This window comes from Rhinatrema bivittatum, chromosome 1, assembly GCF_901001135.1.
Source record: "Rhinatrema bivittatum chromosome 1, aRhiBiv1.1, whole genome shotgun sequence".
In the NCBI taxonomy this organism is placed as follows: Eukaryota; Metazoa; Chordata; class Amphibia; order Gymnophiona; family Rhinatrematidae; genus Rhinatrema; species Rhinatrema bivittatum.
This window is the reverse complement of record NC_042615.1, coordinates 551,187,731-551,204,928: the sequence shown is the minus strand read 5'-3', so window position 1 is coordinate 551,204,928 and position 17,198 is coordinate 551,187,731. Positions and strand designations below refer to the sequence as shown.

General features: G+C 42.5%; 1 protein-coding gene across 3 annotated transcripts in view; it reads right to left on the bottom strand.

Annotated features, from left to right (window-relative positions):
- CEP78 (centrosomal protein 78) overlaps positions 1 to 17,198 on the bottom strand; it is a 243,015-nt gene that overhangs the window by 184,470 nt on the left and 41,347 nt on the right. For all 3 annotated transcript variants that reach the window (XM_029616524.1, XM_029616516.1, XM_029616532.1), the window contains exon 7: positions 5,229 to 5,342. In XM_029616524.1, the coding sequence (XP_029472384.1) occupies positions 5,229 to 5,342 (114 nt within the window). The remainder of the gene's footprint in view (positions 1 to 5,228; positions 5,343 to 17,198) is intronic.

The window sequence follows — 17,198 nt, the reverse complement described above, 5'->3', positions numbered from 1 at the left end:
TGTTAAAGACAGCCATATATTTGTGATCCGAAATATTCACCCAAGCAGGGAAGGGGGGAGGTAGGTAAGGGGGGGAAGGGACAGCAGTAGAATATGTATGTATGTATGACTATATCCAGTGATTCTATATATTAACATTGCCAGCTCATTCAAGGCTATAGTTGCTTATGTTGTACATTACCAGTTTTTGGTGTAATGATTTGTTTATATGTTCAGCAACGAATATTGTACAACACACCCTACTGTGGACTGTTTAATATGGAAAAACCCAATAAAAAGAGTTCAAGAAAAATAAGCAGGCTGAATTAGTCACTACATGTGGGGAGTCCCAAGCTGAGGGTTGCAGCGGGGCATTTACTTAATAAGCAAACTGGACCCCACCATGGAAGAGACTATAGCAAGAACAGATTGCATATAACTGCTTATACAAATCTGCTGTCACTCTTTGAGATGTTATCAAAACAGTAGTGAGAGGAGAAGATGTGAACTGAAGACCAAGTTGCAGATATTCAGATATATTCTATGGGCATGTCTTGAAAGTGAGTGACAGAGGAGGCTACAGCTCTCAATTGATGAGATTTAATAGAGTCTCTTCTTTGTAGTGCTGCTAAGATGTAGCAGTGACGAATGCACTCATACACACACCTAAAAAAACTGTTTGGTGACCATTCCTAGATTTGGGTCATAGGAGTTGAAAAGCTGATTTGTTTGAAGGTGTGACAGTTCATTTTTTAAAAATATGCCAAGGCCCTTTTACAGAATATGAACGGTCTTTTCAACTTCATGAGCATGTGGTTTTGGAAAGAATGTAGGCAGTACCATGGATTGACTAACATGGAAAGCAAAGACCACCTTTGCACGAAACTTGGGGTGAGTTTGAAGAACCAGCTATTGTAAAAAAAATATATAAAATTTAAAAAAAATTTACAGATAGGGAGGATAGTGGACAAGAACCTGGATTTCACCAACTGCAACCATAAAAATCGCCTTCCAAGTCAAACATTTTAGAGATGCTGATTCTAAAGACTCAAAATGAGGGTTTCATCAGCTGAGAAAACCACATTTAAATCCCACGGCACAAGAGATTTTTGACCAGTGATTTGACTTTCCACAGCCGTTTCGTGAAACAAAATATTAATGGATGAGTGGAAATTGGTACCGTTCATAGTACTGTGGTATGCGCTGAGGTGCACTGCAAGAAGGGGCAAGACCTGAGTTGGAATGGTGGAGGAGATATTGTAATAGATGCTTAGGTGAACAAATTGTCGAAAGCATTGTCACACACCACTTTAATATCTATTCCACTAAAAGCATAATTTGTTCTAGTTGGTTGTTTCTTACATGAAATCAACATATCCACAATGTCTGTCGAAAAATGGAGCTCAGCAACCACTGAGTGCTCAGCATCCAGACTGTTAGGAGAGCTGAGAGGCTGGGATGGTAAAGCGTCCTGTCCTCGTGAGTTAGATCCATTGTCAGCAGTATGAGAGTACCTCTGAAAGTTGTATGAGAAACGTGCATTCCAAAGCCTGTCTGGGTCATGCTGGAGTTATAAAGATCATCCAAGCATGATCGTGAAGAGCCTTCTGCATTGTCTTGGTAATGAGAGGTATCAATGGAAAAAATAAAAAAAAGTGTCAAAAATGTGAATGAGGTTTCTCCTCCAAACAAAGAGGAAAGTGTCTTAAGCCAGTCCAAGGTCAATTAGAAGAATTGAGCAGAATCAATTGAAGGGCATTGCATTAAAATTAATTGTTCAAGGCCTGTTGAGTAGGATTGAACTGTGATATTTTTATCCTTTATTTGCACAACTGTTTCTCGAAGCTTCTCTCCAAAGAGATTATCTGAGACAAGGGAAAGCTATTTTCTAAGTCAACTTAATTAATAGCAGGTAATGGACTTCTCCTCCAAGAACTTATCCAATCCTTTTTTAAATACAGCTATACTAACTGAACTAACCAAGTCCTCTGGCAACAAATTCCAGAGTTTAATTGTGCGTTGAGTGAAGAAGAACTTTCTCCAATTAGTTTTAAATGTGCCACATGCTAACTTCATGGAGTGCCCCCTAGTCTATTATCTAAAAGACTAAATAACCGATTCACATCTACCCATTCTAGACCTCTCATGATTTTAAACACCTCTATCATATCCCCCCTCAACTGTCTCTTCTCCAAGCTGAAAAGTCCTAACCTCTTTAGTCTTTCCTCATAGGGGAGCTGTTCCATTCCCCTTATTTTGGTCGCCCTTCTCTGTACCTTCTCCATCGCAATTATAATCTTTGAGATGCAGCGACCAGAATTGTACACAGATTTCAAGGTGCGGTCTCACCATGGAGCGATAGAAGCATTATGATATTTTCCATTTTAGTCACCATTCCCTTCCTAATAATTCCCAACATTGTTTGCTTTTTTGACTGCCGCAGCACACTGAACCAACGATTTCAATGTGTTATCCACTATGACGCCCAGATCTCTTTCTTGGGTGGTAGTACCTAATATCTGTAAAGTATTAAGAATGATGTGAACAAACAGTACCACTGGTGCAGATGATATATCAAGAATTTGTAAGAGTCCCAGAGACTTCAAACGTGGGTATTTGTCCTTACGAACATGGACCCCTGGGACCAATCCCATTTTCTCAATGAATTTTAGGAGAGATTTTCTGATAGTAAAGTATGTTCTGGCAGCGGGTCAGAAAATATGCCTGTCAAATCCTTGTTGGACTCCAAAGACAAAGAGGCACTCACCCAGCAGTGTAACGAAGAAGGTGAAACAGATGGTTGTATAGTCCAGAGGTGGGGCAGCACTGGGCAATCCTCACCCTCCGATCTGCTAGACTCTGCTTCAAAGAACTGAGGTGAAGAAGATGGCTGAATAATCAGCTCTAAGGAAGTGTCTAGCACTATGGGAGGAACTGGGACTCCGCTAGGTGAAACTGCTGATGCTAGACACGGGTGAACAGGTTAAAGAAAGCCCTCTGACTTCTTTGAAAGGGCAGAGAACAAAGATCTCACTTATTCGTAACCTGATCCAGAGACTGATAGGGCCTCTGACCTGGGGTAGGCAGTAGAACATTCTCTTCAGACACTGGAATTGGCTCCTGTGACAACGATAGGAAGTATGGATGGGACCCCGATAGAAAGTATGGACAGAATAGGGTCTGGTGTTTCAGGATGGAGGAAAGCGTGATTGGAGGAGGAGGGGGTAGTCATACTCTCTCTCTCTCTCCAGCTGACCTAAGGTGAGCCTTATAAAAGTGCATTGGTAAAGCAGCTTGCAGAAATGACAACTGACGGAAAAGAATCTCAATTTTGAAGAATGATACTTAGAGCACATCATAGTATCCAGATGTTGTGTCAATGGAAATGCTAATTGCATTCTTGCTGCATAGAGAACTACCATCTCAGGGCCCAAGTGCAAAGTTTCAGGCTTATCGAGGAGTCAGGAGCACCCATGTTTCCAATGCATTGACAGGGAGTGGTGTTTCATTTTTGGTGCACCATACATCAAGTGCACTGATCTGATGTGTGTTGAGTAGGTCTGCGCCAAGCATCCAGTTAACAAATACCTCAATGTATTATGTCCTGAATACTTCAATGCACTGTGCATCGAATGCTTCAATATAGTCTGCACCAAGTTCTTCGGCACTTCGTATGTTGTGGGATCTTGTGTAGAGTGACAAAGTAGATTGAGTTGAAACATGCTGAGCCAATGACCTGGACTTCGAATGTTTATGCTTTTTTGAAGCTGACTCGGACAGCCCAAAGGACTAGTTGTCTGTTTTCTTTAATGCAGGACAACTGTGGAAACTCTACTCCATGGCCTTCACCTACGCTAAAGGGGGGAGAGTCTGAAGAGCTGGCACTCATGTGTTTTCCCAGTGAGGCAAATGACGCACTATAGGAGGAGGATCTGTTGCACCTCCTAAGAAATTTATGCAGCTCAATATGGTGCATTCTGGACCACTGCAAACATACGGACATCCATCACAGGCATAATTACTTGACTGGTCGTGCTCTGGGCCCAGACAAATGTAGTAAAGCTCATGGCTGTTGGTAATAGACACTACCTTCCCATGAATGCACCGCCTGAAACTGTTCACCATCATTACTATTTTTGTGCCATCTCGAAGGCAAGGCCCTTCGGAGAGAGAAAAAGAAACCGATAAGGTATTTTCCTGATCTTGGGGGGGGGGGGGGGGGGGGGGGAGGGAGTTTGTGCTACTTTTGTGGGGTTGCTCAGGGAGCAAAGCAACTAATATTAGGAAAAAACTGTGGGAAAATATGAAGTTAAGAAAAAATGTCAGGAGAGACCAAGTACATTTATTTATTTATTTATTTATTTATTTAAAGAGTCTTCTATACCGATGTTAGTCAAAACATCACCTCTGTTTACATGGAACAAAAGCAACGGAAATTACAAGTAACAGGGGAAGGGTAGGGGGTACAAAAAACCAATAGGAGAGCAGAGAAACATAGGAACAATTAACAAGTGAACTATAATGTCATAAGAACAAGTTCATAGTCAAATTCAGGTCATGATCCATCACAATTCAATATTCATCAAGGGTGTTGGGGAAAGGCTTGTTTGAATAGCCAGGTTTTGAGCTGGCTCAAAACCTGTCTATGCAAGTGCTCGGATAAAAAATGACTGAGGAATCTCACAAGGCAATGCCTGCGCAGGAATTCCCACATTTGCTCAGTAGAGTTTAAAGCTTGAAAAGAAGTCCTTCGGTGCTGCCAGATGATGATATCCACATATAATGGCTAAATCAGCCTGCTTATGAACAGAAAAACCTAGGAAAGTAACATTTCAGTGAAAATCTCCCTTCACATTCCCAGTTCAAGTACCCACGAAGAGGCTGTATGTTACTGTACTAAATGCATAAGATATATCTTAAAACCTGTGTCACACTATGTACAATATATTTAAAATTAGGTCATGCAATGGAAGTTACTAAAAAAGCTATCTAAAAATTATTTTCAGCCACTGTGGTGAACAAAATGAAACCTGGTCAGCCTGTGGGCATGAGTGTAGTAATTTAAGATACAACAACAAAAAAATGTAGGGAGCTTAGAGATTTGATAACAGACTGTGGACTGTGTTTGCAGTTCTGTATTCAGACAAAATGACTGCTTTTCTGTAAAAAATATACAACTAAAGGAGTAAAACATGTCTTGTTGCATTCTGCTTATCTAGAGTAATCAAGTAAGACAATTCACCACATACCAATTAATGGATTCTCTCTTATATCTAGTACCGTCAGCGTTGTGTTGGACTCAAGAACATTCAGTAAAGCCTTTGCCCCCTCAGTGGAAATACCACACTGCCGTAGGTCAAGGGCTGCAAAAGAGAGAAGAAAACATTTAACTCATTCTGTCATACAAGGGTACAAAATTAAAGCATTCACACACTAAGGATAGAACCATCACAAACGTATTGATTCACCTTTGTTTTGAAACATGGATTTAGGGTCATAACATGAAAAAGGAAAACAAAAAATCCACCAAGATTTGACTTGTATTCTGCCAGAGTTCCACTACTGCTAATTTTGATATGGAAACCAAAAAGAAAACAAAACTGCCTGTTAAAAAAAAAAAAAAATTGTTGACCATTTTATTTATTTTTTAAATCTTATAGCCCGCACATGATATACAATTCGCAACAGGATGCATGATAAACACAAAAAAAATTAAACACACAAGAACATATACAAGTAGACTATGTGTAATAAGTAACTGCAAAATTTGTCACAAATTATCACTCAAACATAAAAAAAAACTATTTCCATGTTTTATAAAGTGTTGGGGACCCTCTGGTCATCCACTAGATACCTCAAGGGCAGGGAACTAAGGCCAGCAGCTAGGAGGGAGAAACCATTCCCTGCAGCACTTCCCTGTGGAAGGTTAGTCCCTACCCATAAGAGGCGGCTAGGCTAGGAGCAAGCGTGGTCATTCTGAGTTGGCTTCTAAGGAAGAAGGAGCCAGGTTAAGAAGCTGGAGGATTCTAACGAGGCGGCCTATAGAGTGCACCCCTTGCCTGTTTAGGGTCTACCTCTGATCTGGACTTCGTTTTCACTATTGGGAAGTTTATGGAACTTTAGCTGGGGTGAAACCCTGGATCCCTGTGGTGAGGGACAAGCCCCATATCTAAAAGCAGAGGCAAGAAAACCTGCCTGTTACTTCCCCTGCAGTGGATGTGCAGCAATGATCATATGCTGAACTTCCAAAAATACCGCACAATACTTTACATCTCAATGTAGTTCATGTGGTTAAACTCATTAAAAACTGCCCAACGCCATTGTGTTTCAGTGGCTCTCTTGCTGCCTGCATCAGGGGAATCCTCTGACTTCCAAAGTTTTTCGAATACCCTAAAGGGCTTACTGCAGACCAACTTCGAGTTTAAAGAAGCACGCTAGTACCAACGAGCCGGTCAAATTCCAAAGTTGGTCTGCAGTAAGCCCTTTAGGGTATTCGAAAAACTTTGGAAGTCAGAGGATTCCCCTGATGCAGGCAGCAAGAGAGCCACTGAAACACAATGGCGTTGGGCAGTTTATAATGAGTTTAACCACATGAACAACATTGAGATGTAACGTATCGTGCGGTTTTTTTGGAAGTTAGGCAGTTTACAATGAAAGTTTATTTACATGGATCATTTTGAGATGCAAAGTACTGTGCGGTATTTTTGGAAGTTTAGCATATGATCACGGCACTACATTATGAACTGCATTAAGAAGTGGATTCACAGTGTAATTTTTTTGAGGTTGCAAGGCTCTTTGGACTTGGCACATGAAAACAATAAGTCAAGTGCATATGCTATTCACCAAGGAACTGACAATATAAAAATAAGTATGGTATGATGCTGATTTCCTATTAACAAGTGAAAGTGTTTGGCTAACTGCTGATAAGAGAACATTCACAGCTGAATGGTGTTTAACAATATGCAGTTTGATATTTTGTATAAGCCTTTCATTTTAATGTGCAATATTGGGTAATGTGTGAATGAAATGGAGGTATGAATGGTGTGTGTGAGGGGTAATTGATAAGTATTTTTGATCTGTGTTTAAAAAGTATTTAAAATAACCTTCACAATAAGTGATAGAAAAAGATTTTGAATAAATAAATGATAAAGATTTTATCTTATGCAGTAATTTGAATATTGTCATTGGGTGAGCATTAGTGCATAACCTGTTGTTGCTTTACGATAGTTTATATTAACCATTATATACTGACAAAAGCTTGATTCTTGGTTCCCTAGACTGGGCAGAAGATTTATCTAAAGGCTATCAAAAGTTTTTACATATTGCCTTTCTGATAGCAAAATATTGCATTATGTTGTTCTGGCTTAATCCTAAACCTCCTACATTTGTCATATGGAGGCAACATATGTTAAACTGGATACAGTTGGAAAGATCTGATGTTTTGTATACTTCCAGAAAAACAGCTAAAGATTATACTGTGGCTTGGAAACAATTATTTATTACCGCCATCAACTAAAGAAAAACTGGATGAGTTGCAATATTCAATTAACTAGTAATAATTATTTTGCTTCCTCTGCTTTCTATCATTTTGTTTACATTGAATGAGTGGATTGTATGAATGTGTGTCTTGAATAGTCTGTGTATGGTTACTAGGGATGTGAATCGTTTTTTGACGATTTAAAATATCGTCCGATATATTTTAAATCGTCAAAAATCGTTAGGGCCACGATACAATACCAATTCCCCCGATTTATCGTCAAAAAATCGTAAATCGGGGGAAGGGGGAGGGCAGGAAAACCGGCACACTAAAACCCCCTAAAACCCACCCCCGACCCTTTAAATTAAATCCCCCACCCTCCCGAACCCCCCCCCCCCAAATGCATTAAATTACCTGGGAGTCCTCCGTAGCGGCGGTCCGTGGCTAAATCGGGGGAAGGGGGAGAGCACGAAAACCGGCACACTAGATCGTGAGGTCTTCAGCCGGCGCCATTTTTCAAAATGGCCGCCGCAAAATGGCGGCGGCCATAGACGAAAACGATTCGACGCAAGAGGTCGTTCCGGACCCCCGCTGGACTTTTGGCAAGTCTTGTGGGGGTCAGGAGGCCCCCCCAAGCTGGCCAAAGTTCCTGGGGGTCAAGGAGCGATTTCCTGCCGCGAATCGTTTTCCGTACGGAAAATGGCGCCGGCAGGAGATCGACTGCAGGAGGTCGTTCAGCGAGGTCCGGAACCCTCGCGAGATTTCTGGACCTCGCTGAACGACCTCCTGCAGTCGATCTCCTGCCGGCGCCATTTTCCGTACGGACAATGGCGCCGGCCATACGCATATGGCCGGCGCCATTTTCCGTACGGAAAATGATTCGCGGCAGGAAATCGCTCCTTGACCCCCGCTGGACCCCCAGGAACTTTTGGCCAGCTTGGGGGGGCCTCCTGACCCCCACAAGACTTGCCAAAAGTCCAGCAAGGGTCCGGAACGACCTCTTGCGTTGAATCGTTTTCGTCTATGGCCGCCGCCATTTTGCGGCGGCCATTTTGAAAAATGGCGCCAGCTGAAGACCTCACGATCTAGTGTGCCGGTTTTCGTGCTCTCCCCCTTCCCCCGATTTAGCCACGGACCGCCGCTACGGAGGACTCCCAGGTAATTTAATGCATTTGGGGGGGGGGGGGTTCGGGAGGGTGGGGGATTTAATTTAAAGGGTCGGGGGTGGGTTTTAGGGGGTTTTAGTGTGCCGCTGGACCACCAGGTAATTTAAGGCATTTGGGGGGGGTTCGGGAGGGGGGGGGATTTAATTTAAAGGGTCGGGGGTGGGTTTTAGGGGGTTTTAGTGTGCCGGCTCACGATTTTAATGATTATGACGATACTTTACACACACAAACGGCAACAATACGATTCCCTCCCCCTCCCAGCCGAAATCGATCGTTAAGACGATCGAGGACACGATTCACATCTCTAATGGTTACTGCAATTGCCTCTTTTTGTTTAATACTAAATATAAATGAGATGTGATGCTGCATGTCCATCCTATATACTCCATTTCCTATGTTTATTTTGCATTGCTATTGTACACAAGCTTTCATGGAATATTCTAGTACCAATGTATTTCTCATCTTTTGTAATATGACATCTTTATAAATAAATGTTTAAAAAAAATCTCACTGGCTCTCTGTCCTAAATTCAAAAGAAAATTCTAAACCACCATCAAATCATATGACAAGTCAAAAAAACAGACATGAATGAGTTTAATCAAACTTTCAAGAGTGATCAATTATTTAATCTCTGAACTTTGGCTACCAATTATGTGATTTCAGGCTGACATCAGGATTATACAAAGGACTCTTTCTAGTATTAATTATTAAATTAATTCCCTCTATTTCTCAGTGTTGCTTTAAATCAATTGACACTACACGATGACATACTGTTTATGAGTTAGCTGCAGATGTTATTCTCTAGGACTCTTATTGAAAGTATGCACCTATAATCAGCAACCTCATTGATGTGTGTAAAGATCTCGATTTTGCCAGAGAGTGTTGGCGAGGATGGGAGAGGCAGCTTTACAAACATTACCAATAGGAGGTTGTTCCTTGAAAAGATTTTAAAATTAAGCTGAAAACATGTGGGAATACTAAAATCCTCTTAACAGCTTTGTCCAGTTAAAGAGTTCTCTAGTTAGAGGAAAAGACATTATCAGGTAAGTAGTAATTTCTCTTTTCAAATAAAGGCAGGTCAATCCCCATGAGTGGGTTAGGCACCTCTGCCAGCAGATGGAGACTAAGCAAAAGCTGACGTCACAGCCATATAGTACCACCCCAACATCAGCCCACCAGTATTGTCTAGAAAAGCCAAACTGTGGACAAAACTGATTATACTTGAACATTACTAGTAACAATCAACCATGCATGTTTCCCAACCAACAGGAAACTGAGCTCAGCCAAAAGAAGAAACATAGCTAGTAAACTAAGGGCTAGAGAAGCCACTTACCAGTTTTCAATGAAGAGCAGGAATCATACTCTGCATAGCTTGCCTGAAGAAAGGCTAACCACAAACTAAAGCATCGGCAGCTGAGGGAGGGTCAGCATTGATCTGCCCTTACTAGAGGAAAGGAAATTATCAGTAAGTAGTAAATTTCTCCTTCCTCAATGTTTGGGCAGATCAAACCCCATGAGTGGGATGTATCAAAGCTAATCTTGAGAAGGGAAGGAGGCTACCAGCGGTCCAATCAATACTGCCCGCACAAACGCAGCATCCTCCCTAGCCCTAAAATTTCAAGCAGTAATGCTTGGAGAAAGTATGCAAAGATGACCATGTCGCTGCTCAGCAAATTTCAGCAGAAGACAATAAAGCTCTGCCCATAATACCACCTGAGCCCTCGTAGAACGCAGTCTAACCTGTTTCGGCAAAGACACCTCAGCAGCCAAATAGCCTGCCGAAATGACTTCCTTAACCCAGCAGGCTATCATTGCCTGTGTCGCCGAGGTGACCAAAATGGGATTCTTCTTCTGCATCCCCAAGGAGTCAGACCCAGCCACTCCAAGAGTCTTCAAGGTCTGAGAAATCATCATTGGTATCATTCTGATCCACTTGCATTCGAGCCTTCTCAGACTGTGCTGCGCCGGCGCTTGACCATGGAGACAGGCTGAGGAGCACTCAAGCGCATGAATCTACATTAACAGGCAGTGCTGACTCAGAAGACTGCCCCAGTAGAAATGTCTGCAGTCCCTGTAAGAATTATATCCAGGAAAAGGACAGGTCCATTCCAGGCCCCATATGCCTGAAGCTGACATCCTGAGAGAGAGTCTGCTGACGACTTGGTCTGTATGTCGACTAAGGGAGGGGACACCCCCCTCATCACTGCTCTTTGTCCCACTCCCTGTAGACCAAGAAGATGAACCATCATCGGCAAAATCAGGAGGTAAATCTTCCCAAGCATCCATGCAGCACCTACACAGACTTAAAGACAGCTCCAGCTGAATGGCTTTGATGTGTCATGTAGCACAAATGGATAAGGGCTTAAGCTTCTTCGCCACAGGCACCTTGGTCGTAAGTTTTGCAGAACAGTAAAAACTCGTGCCTAGATTAATGCCACATAAAACCTGTGCCCAAAATGGACATGCACATGCCTAGGCTGCTCATCCAACCAAGCACCCAAACTGGGCACCCAGTACCGACACCAAAACAGAAGTTGAAGTTGGGCACACAACTGAACACGCGCAGATGTGCACCAACGGCCCACAATAAAAAACACGCAAAATACGCTCGCAGACTACTACATATTAAAAGAAGAGAAGCCTGGAAGCAGGGCCTACCCAAATGATTGCTCAACCCACTGTGCCTACACTACCTCCTCACCTCACTGAACTCCCTAAAGAAGTCAGTAGGACAGTTTAATGCATAGATAAGAAACCCTTTTTCCTGCTTTTTTTGGTAAACTTTTACCTGAGCTCAGCCCTCCCTGACTGCTAACAGGTCCCGGCTACACCATCGAGCCTCTCTCGGCCTGCAACTTTTAACTGAAATTGTAGGTCCATGCCAGTTAAGGCTACCGGACTGTGGGTACTCAGAGAGGGACCGCATGGCATCACCTCAGGAGGCAAGAGGTGCTATATAGACCGTCTTTCTGCTATTTCCTTTCAATTCCTTTTTTTTCCCTCTTTTACTCACAGGCAATCCCCAGAAGGGAAATGCATGTCCACCATCTGCTGGAGACTGAGAATGCTGGCAGTCTGACGTCAGAGCAGGACTGTGTGGCCGTGACATCAGCTTTTGCTCCATCTCCATCTGCTGGCAGAGATGCATAACCCACTCGTGGGGACTGACGTGCCCGAACACTGAGGAAATGCTATTATTAAACATTATCACTTAGAAAAATTTAACACATTTGTCTTTTTTTCTTTCCAAGTCTTGAATTTCTCAACATTCCCAGCTTGACTGGCAAAATGACAACATGTGTTAGAATAGCTATGGCTAGTTTTTAATACAATCAAATGCTATGCTACACACACAAATCAAAAACCAGCAGCCTAATTTTATAATGCTGGCTCTCATGTGGGCATTGTGCTGCATTTTTATTAAGCCTGTTGAATATCTGGGCAAGTTTGTATTATTTTCACATTGATAGCATCTGGATAAAAGAACAAGTAAATACCATTTTAACTGTATTGTACATGCATTCAGCAGCTCAAGGTGAACTTTCCTTTGCAAAGGAAAAGTTGGATGCAAGACTTCATAATTCTAATGATGTCACAGTGAACACAGAACCAGGCACCAAAATAAGATTAAAAGCAAGTATTATTTATTAACCAAAATGTGAGACTGATTAATACTTTTTCCAGCTGGAACCGTGAACAGCACCCAGTTTGCTGTTTTTCCATTGGGAGCTTTCCGAATTATTTGTGAAGGGTAGCCACTCTTCTAATGATTATTAACACCATAATTTCCATTTGCTATGTGTGTGCTACAGTGGCACTGCAAAACAAGCCAGGTTATTTTCTATCAAATGCCATCCAAAACACAATTATTTCAAATTCATACATTCTTCACTAAACTAAAATATATTCTCGATTCTGGAGGAAGTGACATCACCAAGCTGATGGCAGCGTGAAGCCAGAGCTCTGCTCCTCATTTTTTTCAAATACCTCATAAAAATGTGAATCCTCCGTTTGAAAAAGGCTCAAAACTCGGCGATTGCCCACTGGAACAGAGGCATGTCAATTCGCAAAACAATTGCGGAACCTGAACAATTCTCCTTCGATGCCGCGCCGGAAAAGTTTAGAGAAGGCCTCTCGGACCACGAGGAGACAGCGCAAAGGCCCGCATCCCTGGGAGGGCAAGAGCGTGCTGATTCTCCAGTCTCAGCGATCAATACGGCGCTGTCTAAAGCGGATTTACAGCGCTGGCTGAGCGAAATAAAAAGGTATGGGCTTCCTCAGAGTAGAACTGCAGACCATTGCAGCGGATATGCGGCGTGATTATGCTGACCTTGAGGTCCGGGTGGATGTGATAGAGAACTAGATGGGAGAACAGAAGAACAGTGTGAATGAAACTCAGCAGGAGCTTAAAACCCTGCAGAAGATGGTAGATGAACATACATGGCTGGAGGACTTGGAAAACCGGTCCAAGGGGGAACCTGAGGTTCAGGGGGATCCCTGAAGGAGAGCCCTATACAGATTGTGAAAAAGTCATCATGGATATTTGCAGCCTTCTTCTTAGTGACCAACAACCTGATACAGACAAGGCTCCGCCGCAGATACTTCTGGACAGAGCACTGGCAAAACCAAGAGGCAATGTACCAAGGGATATAGTGGTATGTTTTCATAAATACACGATTAAAGAATAGATCATGCGCCAGGCGAGGAAGATGCCAGATTTCCAGTGGCATGGAAAAAAAAGAGAGATCTTTCAAGACTTATCTCCTATCACTATCTGAAGGCGGCGTGAGTTTCACAAAGTACTGCAGATACTACACACTATTAATCATAAGTATAGATGGCTTTTCCCTTTTGGACTGCTAATTACTATACAGGGGATATCCACAAGAGTCCAGTCGGTGGAAGAAGCAGTGTCCCTGCTTAGTGCAGCTGGCCTGATGAATACTCCAGAAGAGATAAACAAGCAAACATACCAACAATCCGTGACGGATAAAGCTCAAAGATGGCGAAGGGTACAACATGGCGGCAAAAGATTGTGCAGGCATTCAGGGGAATTCTCCGGTTTGAGAAAAAGACTGAGAAACTGCAGTCCAGCCTGACATATTAGCAACATTTATGCCATCCCTGGTAGGGTTACTAAGGGATTTGGTAGTAAACCTATAGTTATAAGAGTTAAAATTGAGGGGGGATACATTTGGGTATAGCATAAGGTATCTACTTGGTTATGAGGATAACTAAACCATAATCAGAAATGTAATGTTCAACTGAGGGGGGGGGGGGGGGGGAGACGAGTGACAGGCTAGTGATCAGACTATGGTAGGTGGCATCAGTCCAAATCCAGCAATGGATGCAAGGGGCTAGGGAGGGGAGGGGATTGGAGGGGGGACCTACAAATCTTAAAATAAAAAAAATGGGGTACGCTGAATGTCTACAAGAGGATGCATATCTGTCTCTCAGAGTATGTTCCATTAGTTGGGAGCAACTTAAGGGGAGGTATGAGCGATTCAACTCTAGCAGAGTAAGGCTAGTACAAAAGTGGAATGGCTCTAGTTCTATGTTAATGGGATGGGGGAGCTAAAAATATTGTCCTGGAAGTTAAGGGGTTGAATACTTACTATAAAAGAAAAAGCTCACTTCAGGATATATGTAGAGGAAAGGTAGATATATTATTGTTTCAAGAAACTCACCTGAAAAAGAAATATGAAAAACTTATGGCATCTCCGCAATACCCGATGCAATACTTTGCAGCCGCAACTAAAAACAATAAGTATGGAGGGATAGGTGTGTTATTTGCTAAAGACGTGATCATTGATGTGGTATCTGTGATTCACGATATGGAGGGCAGTTATATTATCTTTAAGTTTAAAATGGGTTCTGCAATATATACACTAATTAATGTATACATGCCCAATCAAGGGAAGGGGCCATTTCTCCACAAGGTGACTAGCGCTTTACAGCAATGGGCAAAGGGATACCTCATTATTGGAGGAGACTTCAATCTTACCAGATACCCTTTTCTAGATTCCAGTAGTGGCAGGGGAGGACACTGTAGCTCACACAGAAAGAGCTTCAAATGGATGAGGGAATGGCACATGATAGATGCCTGACGGTTATTTCATCCAGGGGATAGAAGTTATCCTTTTTATTCTAAGGTACACCAATCTTATTCTCAGATCGATTATCTCTTCTAGATAAAGCCTTAATCAATAATACACAAGATACGGGGATAGAGCCATTCATGTGGTCGGACCATGCAGCTATATGGATAAAGCTTAGGGACCAGGGAGCTCCCTCTGAAGCACGTTATTGGAAGCTTAATGAAAGCTTGCTAGATGATACAGCATTTTGTAAAGATTTGGAGAAGGATATAGAACATTATCTAAGGGAAAATAACACGGAACAAGTCTCAGCCAATGTAGTCTGGGAGTGCCTCAAAGCCTTGGTAAGGGGTAAATTAATTGCGAGAGCGTCACATGTGCATAAAGAAGATAAGAAGAAACGTGTAGATCTTCTGCAGCAAATTAGTAGGCTGGAGATACGACTTAAAATGAATCCAGACCCACTGATAGGGAACCAACTAGATAATTTGAGAGCCGAATTGAAGGAATTGTCCCATAAAGAAAAAGAAATAGCATTCCAATTAGAAAAAGTGAAGCAAACATACTTTGAAGGGGGCAACAAAGCAGGCAGACTGCTAGCCAGGAAACAAAGCAAAGACTGTACAAAACCAAATTCTAAAAGTTCGGAGCACTACAGGGGAAATGCTGTCAGATAATGATAGTATCCGAGCAAGATTTACACAATTCTACCAACAGTTATACTCTAAATGGGAGGACATCTCATCTTCAGAGATAGACAAGTATTTAGCGGAGATTAATCTCTCCCAAATTGACACTCCAACAATCTTGCCTGAATCAGGAAATTACTATAGTTGAAATTCAGGCGGCTATCAAGGGACTGAAGATGGGCAAGTCCCCAGGGATAGATGGTTCTCAGCCAGTTTCTATAAGCGATTTATCTTGACCCATCTTTGATAGAATAGGGCAAGCCTGCCCCCTATGGCATCTTCATAAGAACATAAGAAAATGCCATACTGGGTCAGCCCAAGGGTCCATCAAGCCCAGCATCCTGTTTCCAACAGTGGCCAATCCAGGCCATAAGAACCTGGCAAGTACCCAAAAACTAAGTCTATTCCATGTAACCATTGCTAATGGCAATGGCTATTCTCTAAGTGAACTTAATAGCAGGTAATGGACTTCTCCTCCAAGAACTTATCCAATCCTTTTTTAAACACAGCTATACTAACTGCACTAACCACATTCTCTGGCAAAAAATTCCAGAGTTTAATTGTGCGTTGAGTAAAAAAGAACTCTCTCAGATTAGTTTTAAATGTGCCCCATGCTAACTTCATGGAGTGCCCCCTAGTCTTTCTACTATCCGAAAGAGTAAATAACCGATTCACATCTACCCGTTCTAGACCTCTCATGATTTTAAACACCTCTATCATATCCCCCCTCAGTCGTCTCTTCTCCAAGCTGAAAAGTCCTAACCTCTTTAGTCTTTCCTCATAGGGGAGTTGTTCCATTCCCCTTATCATTTTGGTAGCCCTTCTCTGTACCTTCTCCATCGTAATTATATCTTTTTTGAGATGCGGCGACCAGAATTGTACACCGTATTCAAGGTGCGGTCTCACCATGGAGCGATACAGAGGCATTATGAAATTTTCCGTTTTATTCACCATTCCTTTTCTAATAATTCCCAACATTCTGTTTGCTTTTTTGACTGCCGCAGCACACTGTACTGACGATTTCAATGTGTTATCCACTATGACACCTAGATCTCTTTCTTGGGTTGTAGCACCTAATATGGAACCCAACATTGTGTAATTATAGCATGGGTTATTTTTCCCTATATGCATCACCTTGCACTTATCCACATTAAATTTCATCTGCCATTTTCCAGTCTCACAAGGTCTTCCTGCAATTTATCACAATCTGCTTGTGATTTAACTACTCTGAACAATTTTGTGTCATCTGCAAATTTGATTATCTCACTCGTCGTATTTCTTTCCAGATCATTTATAAATATATTGAACAGTAAGGGTCCCAATACATATCCCTGAGGCACTCCACTGTCCACTCCCTTCCACTGAGAAAATTGCCCATTTAATCCTACTCTCTGTTTCCTGTCTTTTAGCCAGTTTGCCTGTGGATGGGTCTGTTGATTCTCATTGTGGAGTGCGGCCAGGGCCTGGACTCGAGCCAGCTCCCCTCTTGTGTCTGTTCCGAAAGGACTGGCCCCTGCTTGCGGGGCGAGGTGCTTGGTATGTGTTTTTGTATGGTCTGAAACGCTGGGATCCTCTGCTCTTGGAAGTTCGGGAAGAGGGGCGTTGGTTTCTTTTGTTCCTGTCTTCAGGTAGCTGAGGTACTGGGGATTCGCCCCATTTGTCGGCTAACTTCTCCAGTTCGCTTCCGAACAGGAGGGTTCCTTTAAAAGGCACTCATGAGTAATCTTGGAGGTCGCGTTGGCTGACCAACTTCGGAGCCAGAGTTGCCTTCTGGCTGTAGTGCGCTCCG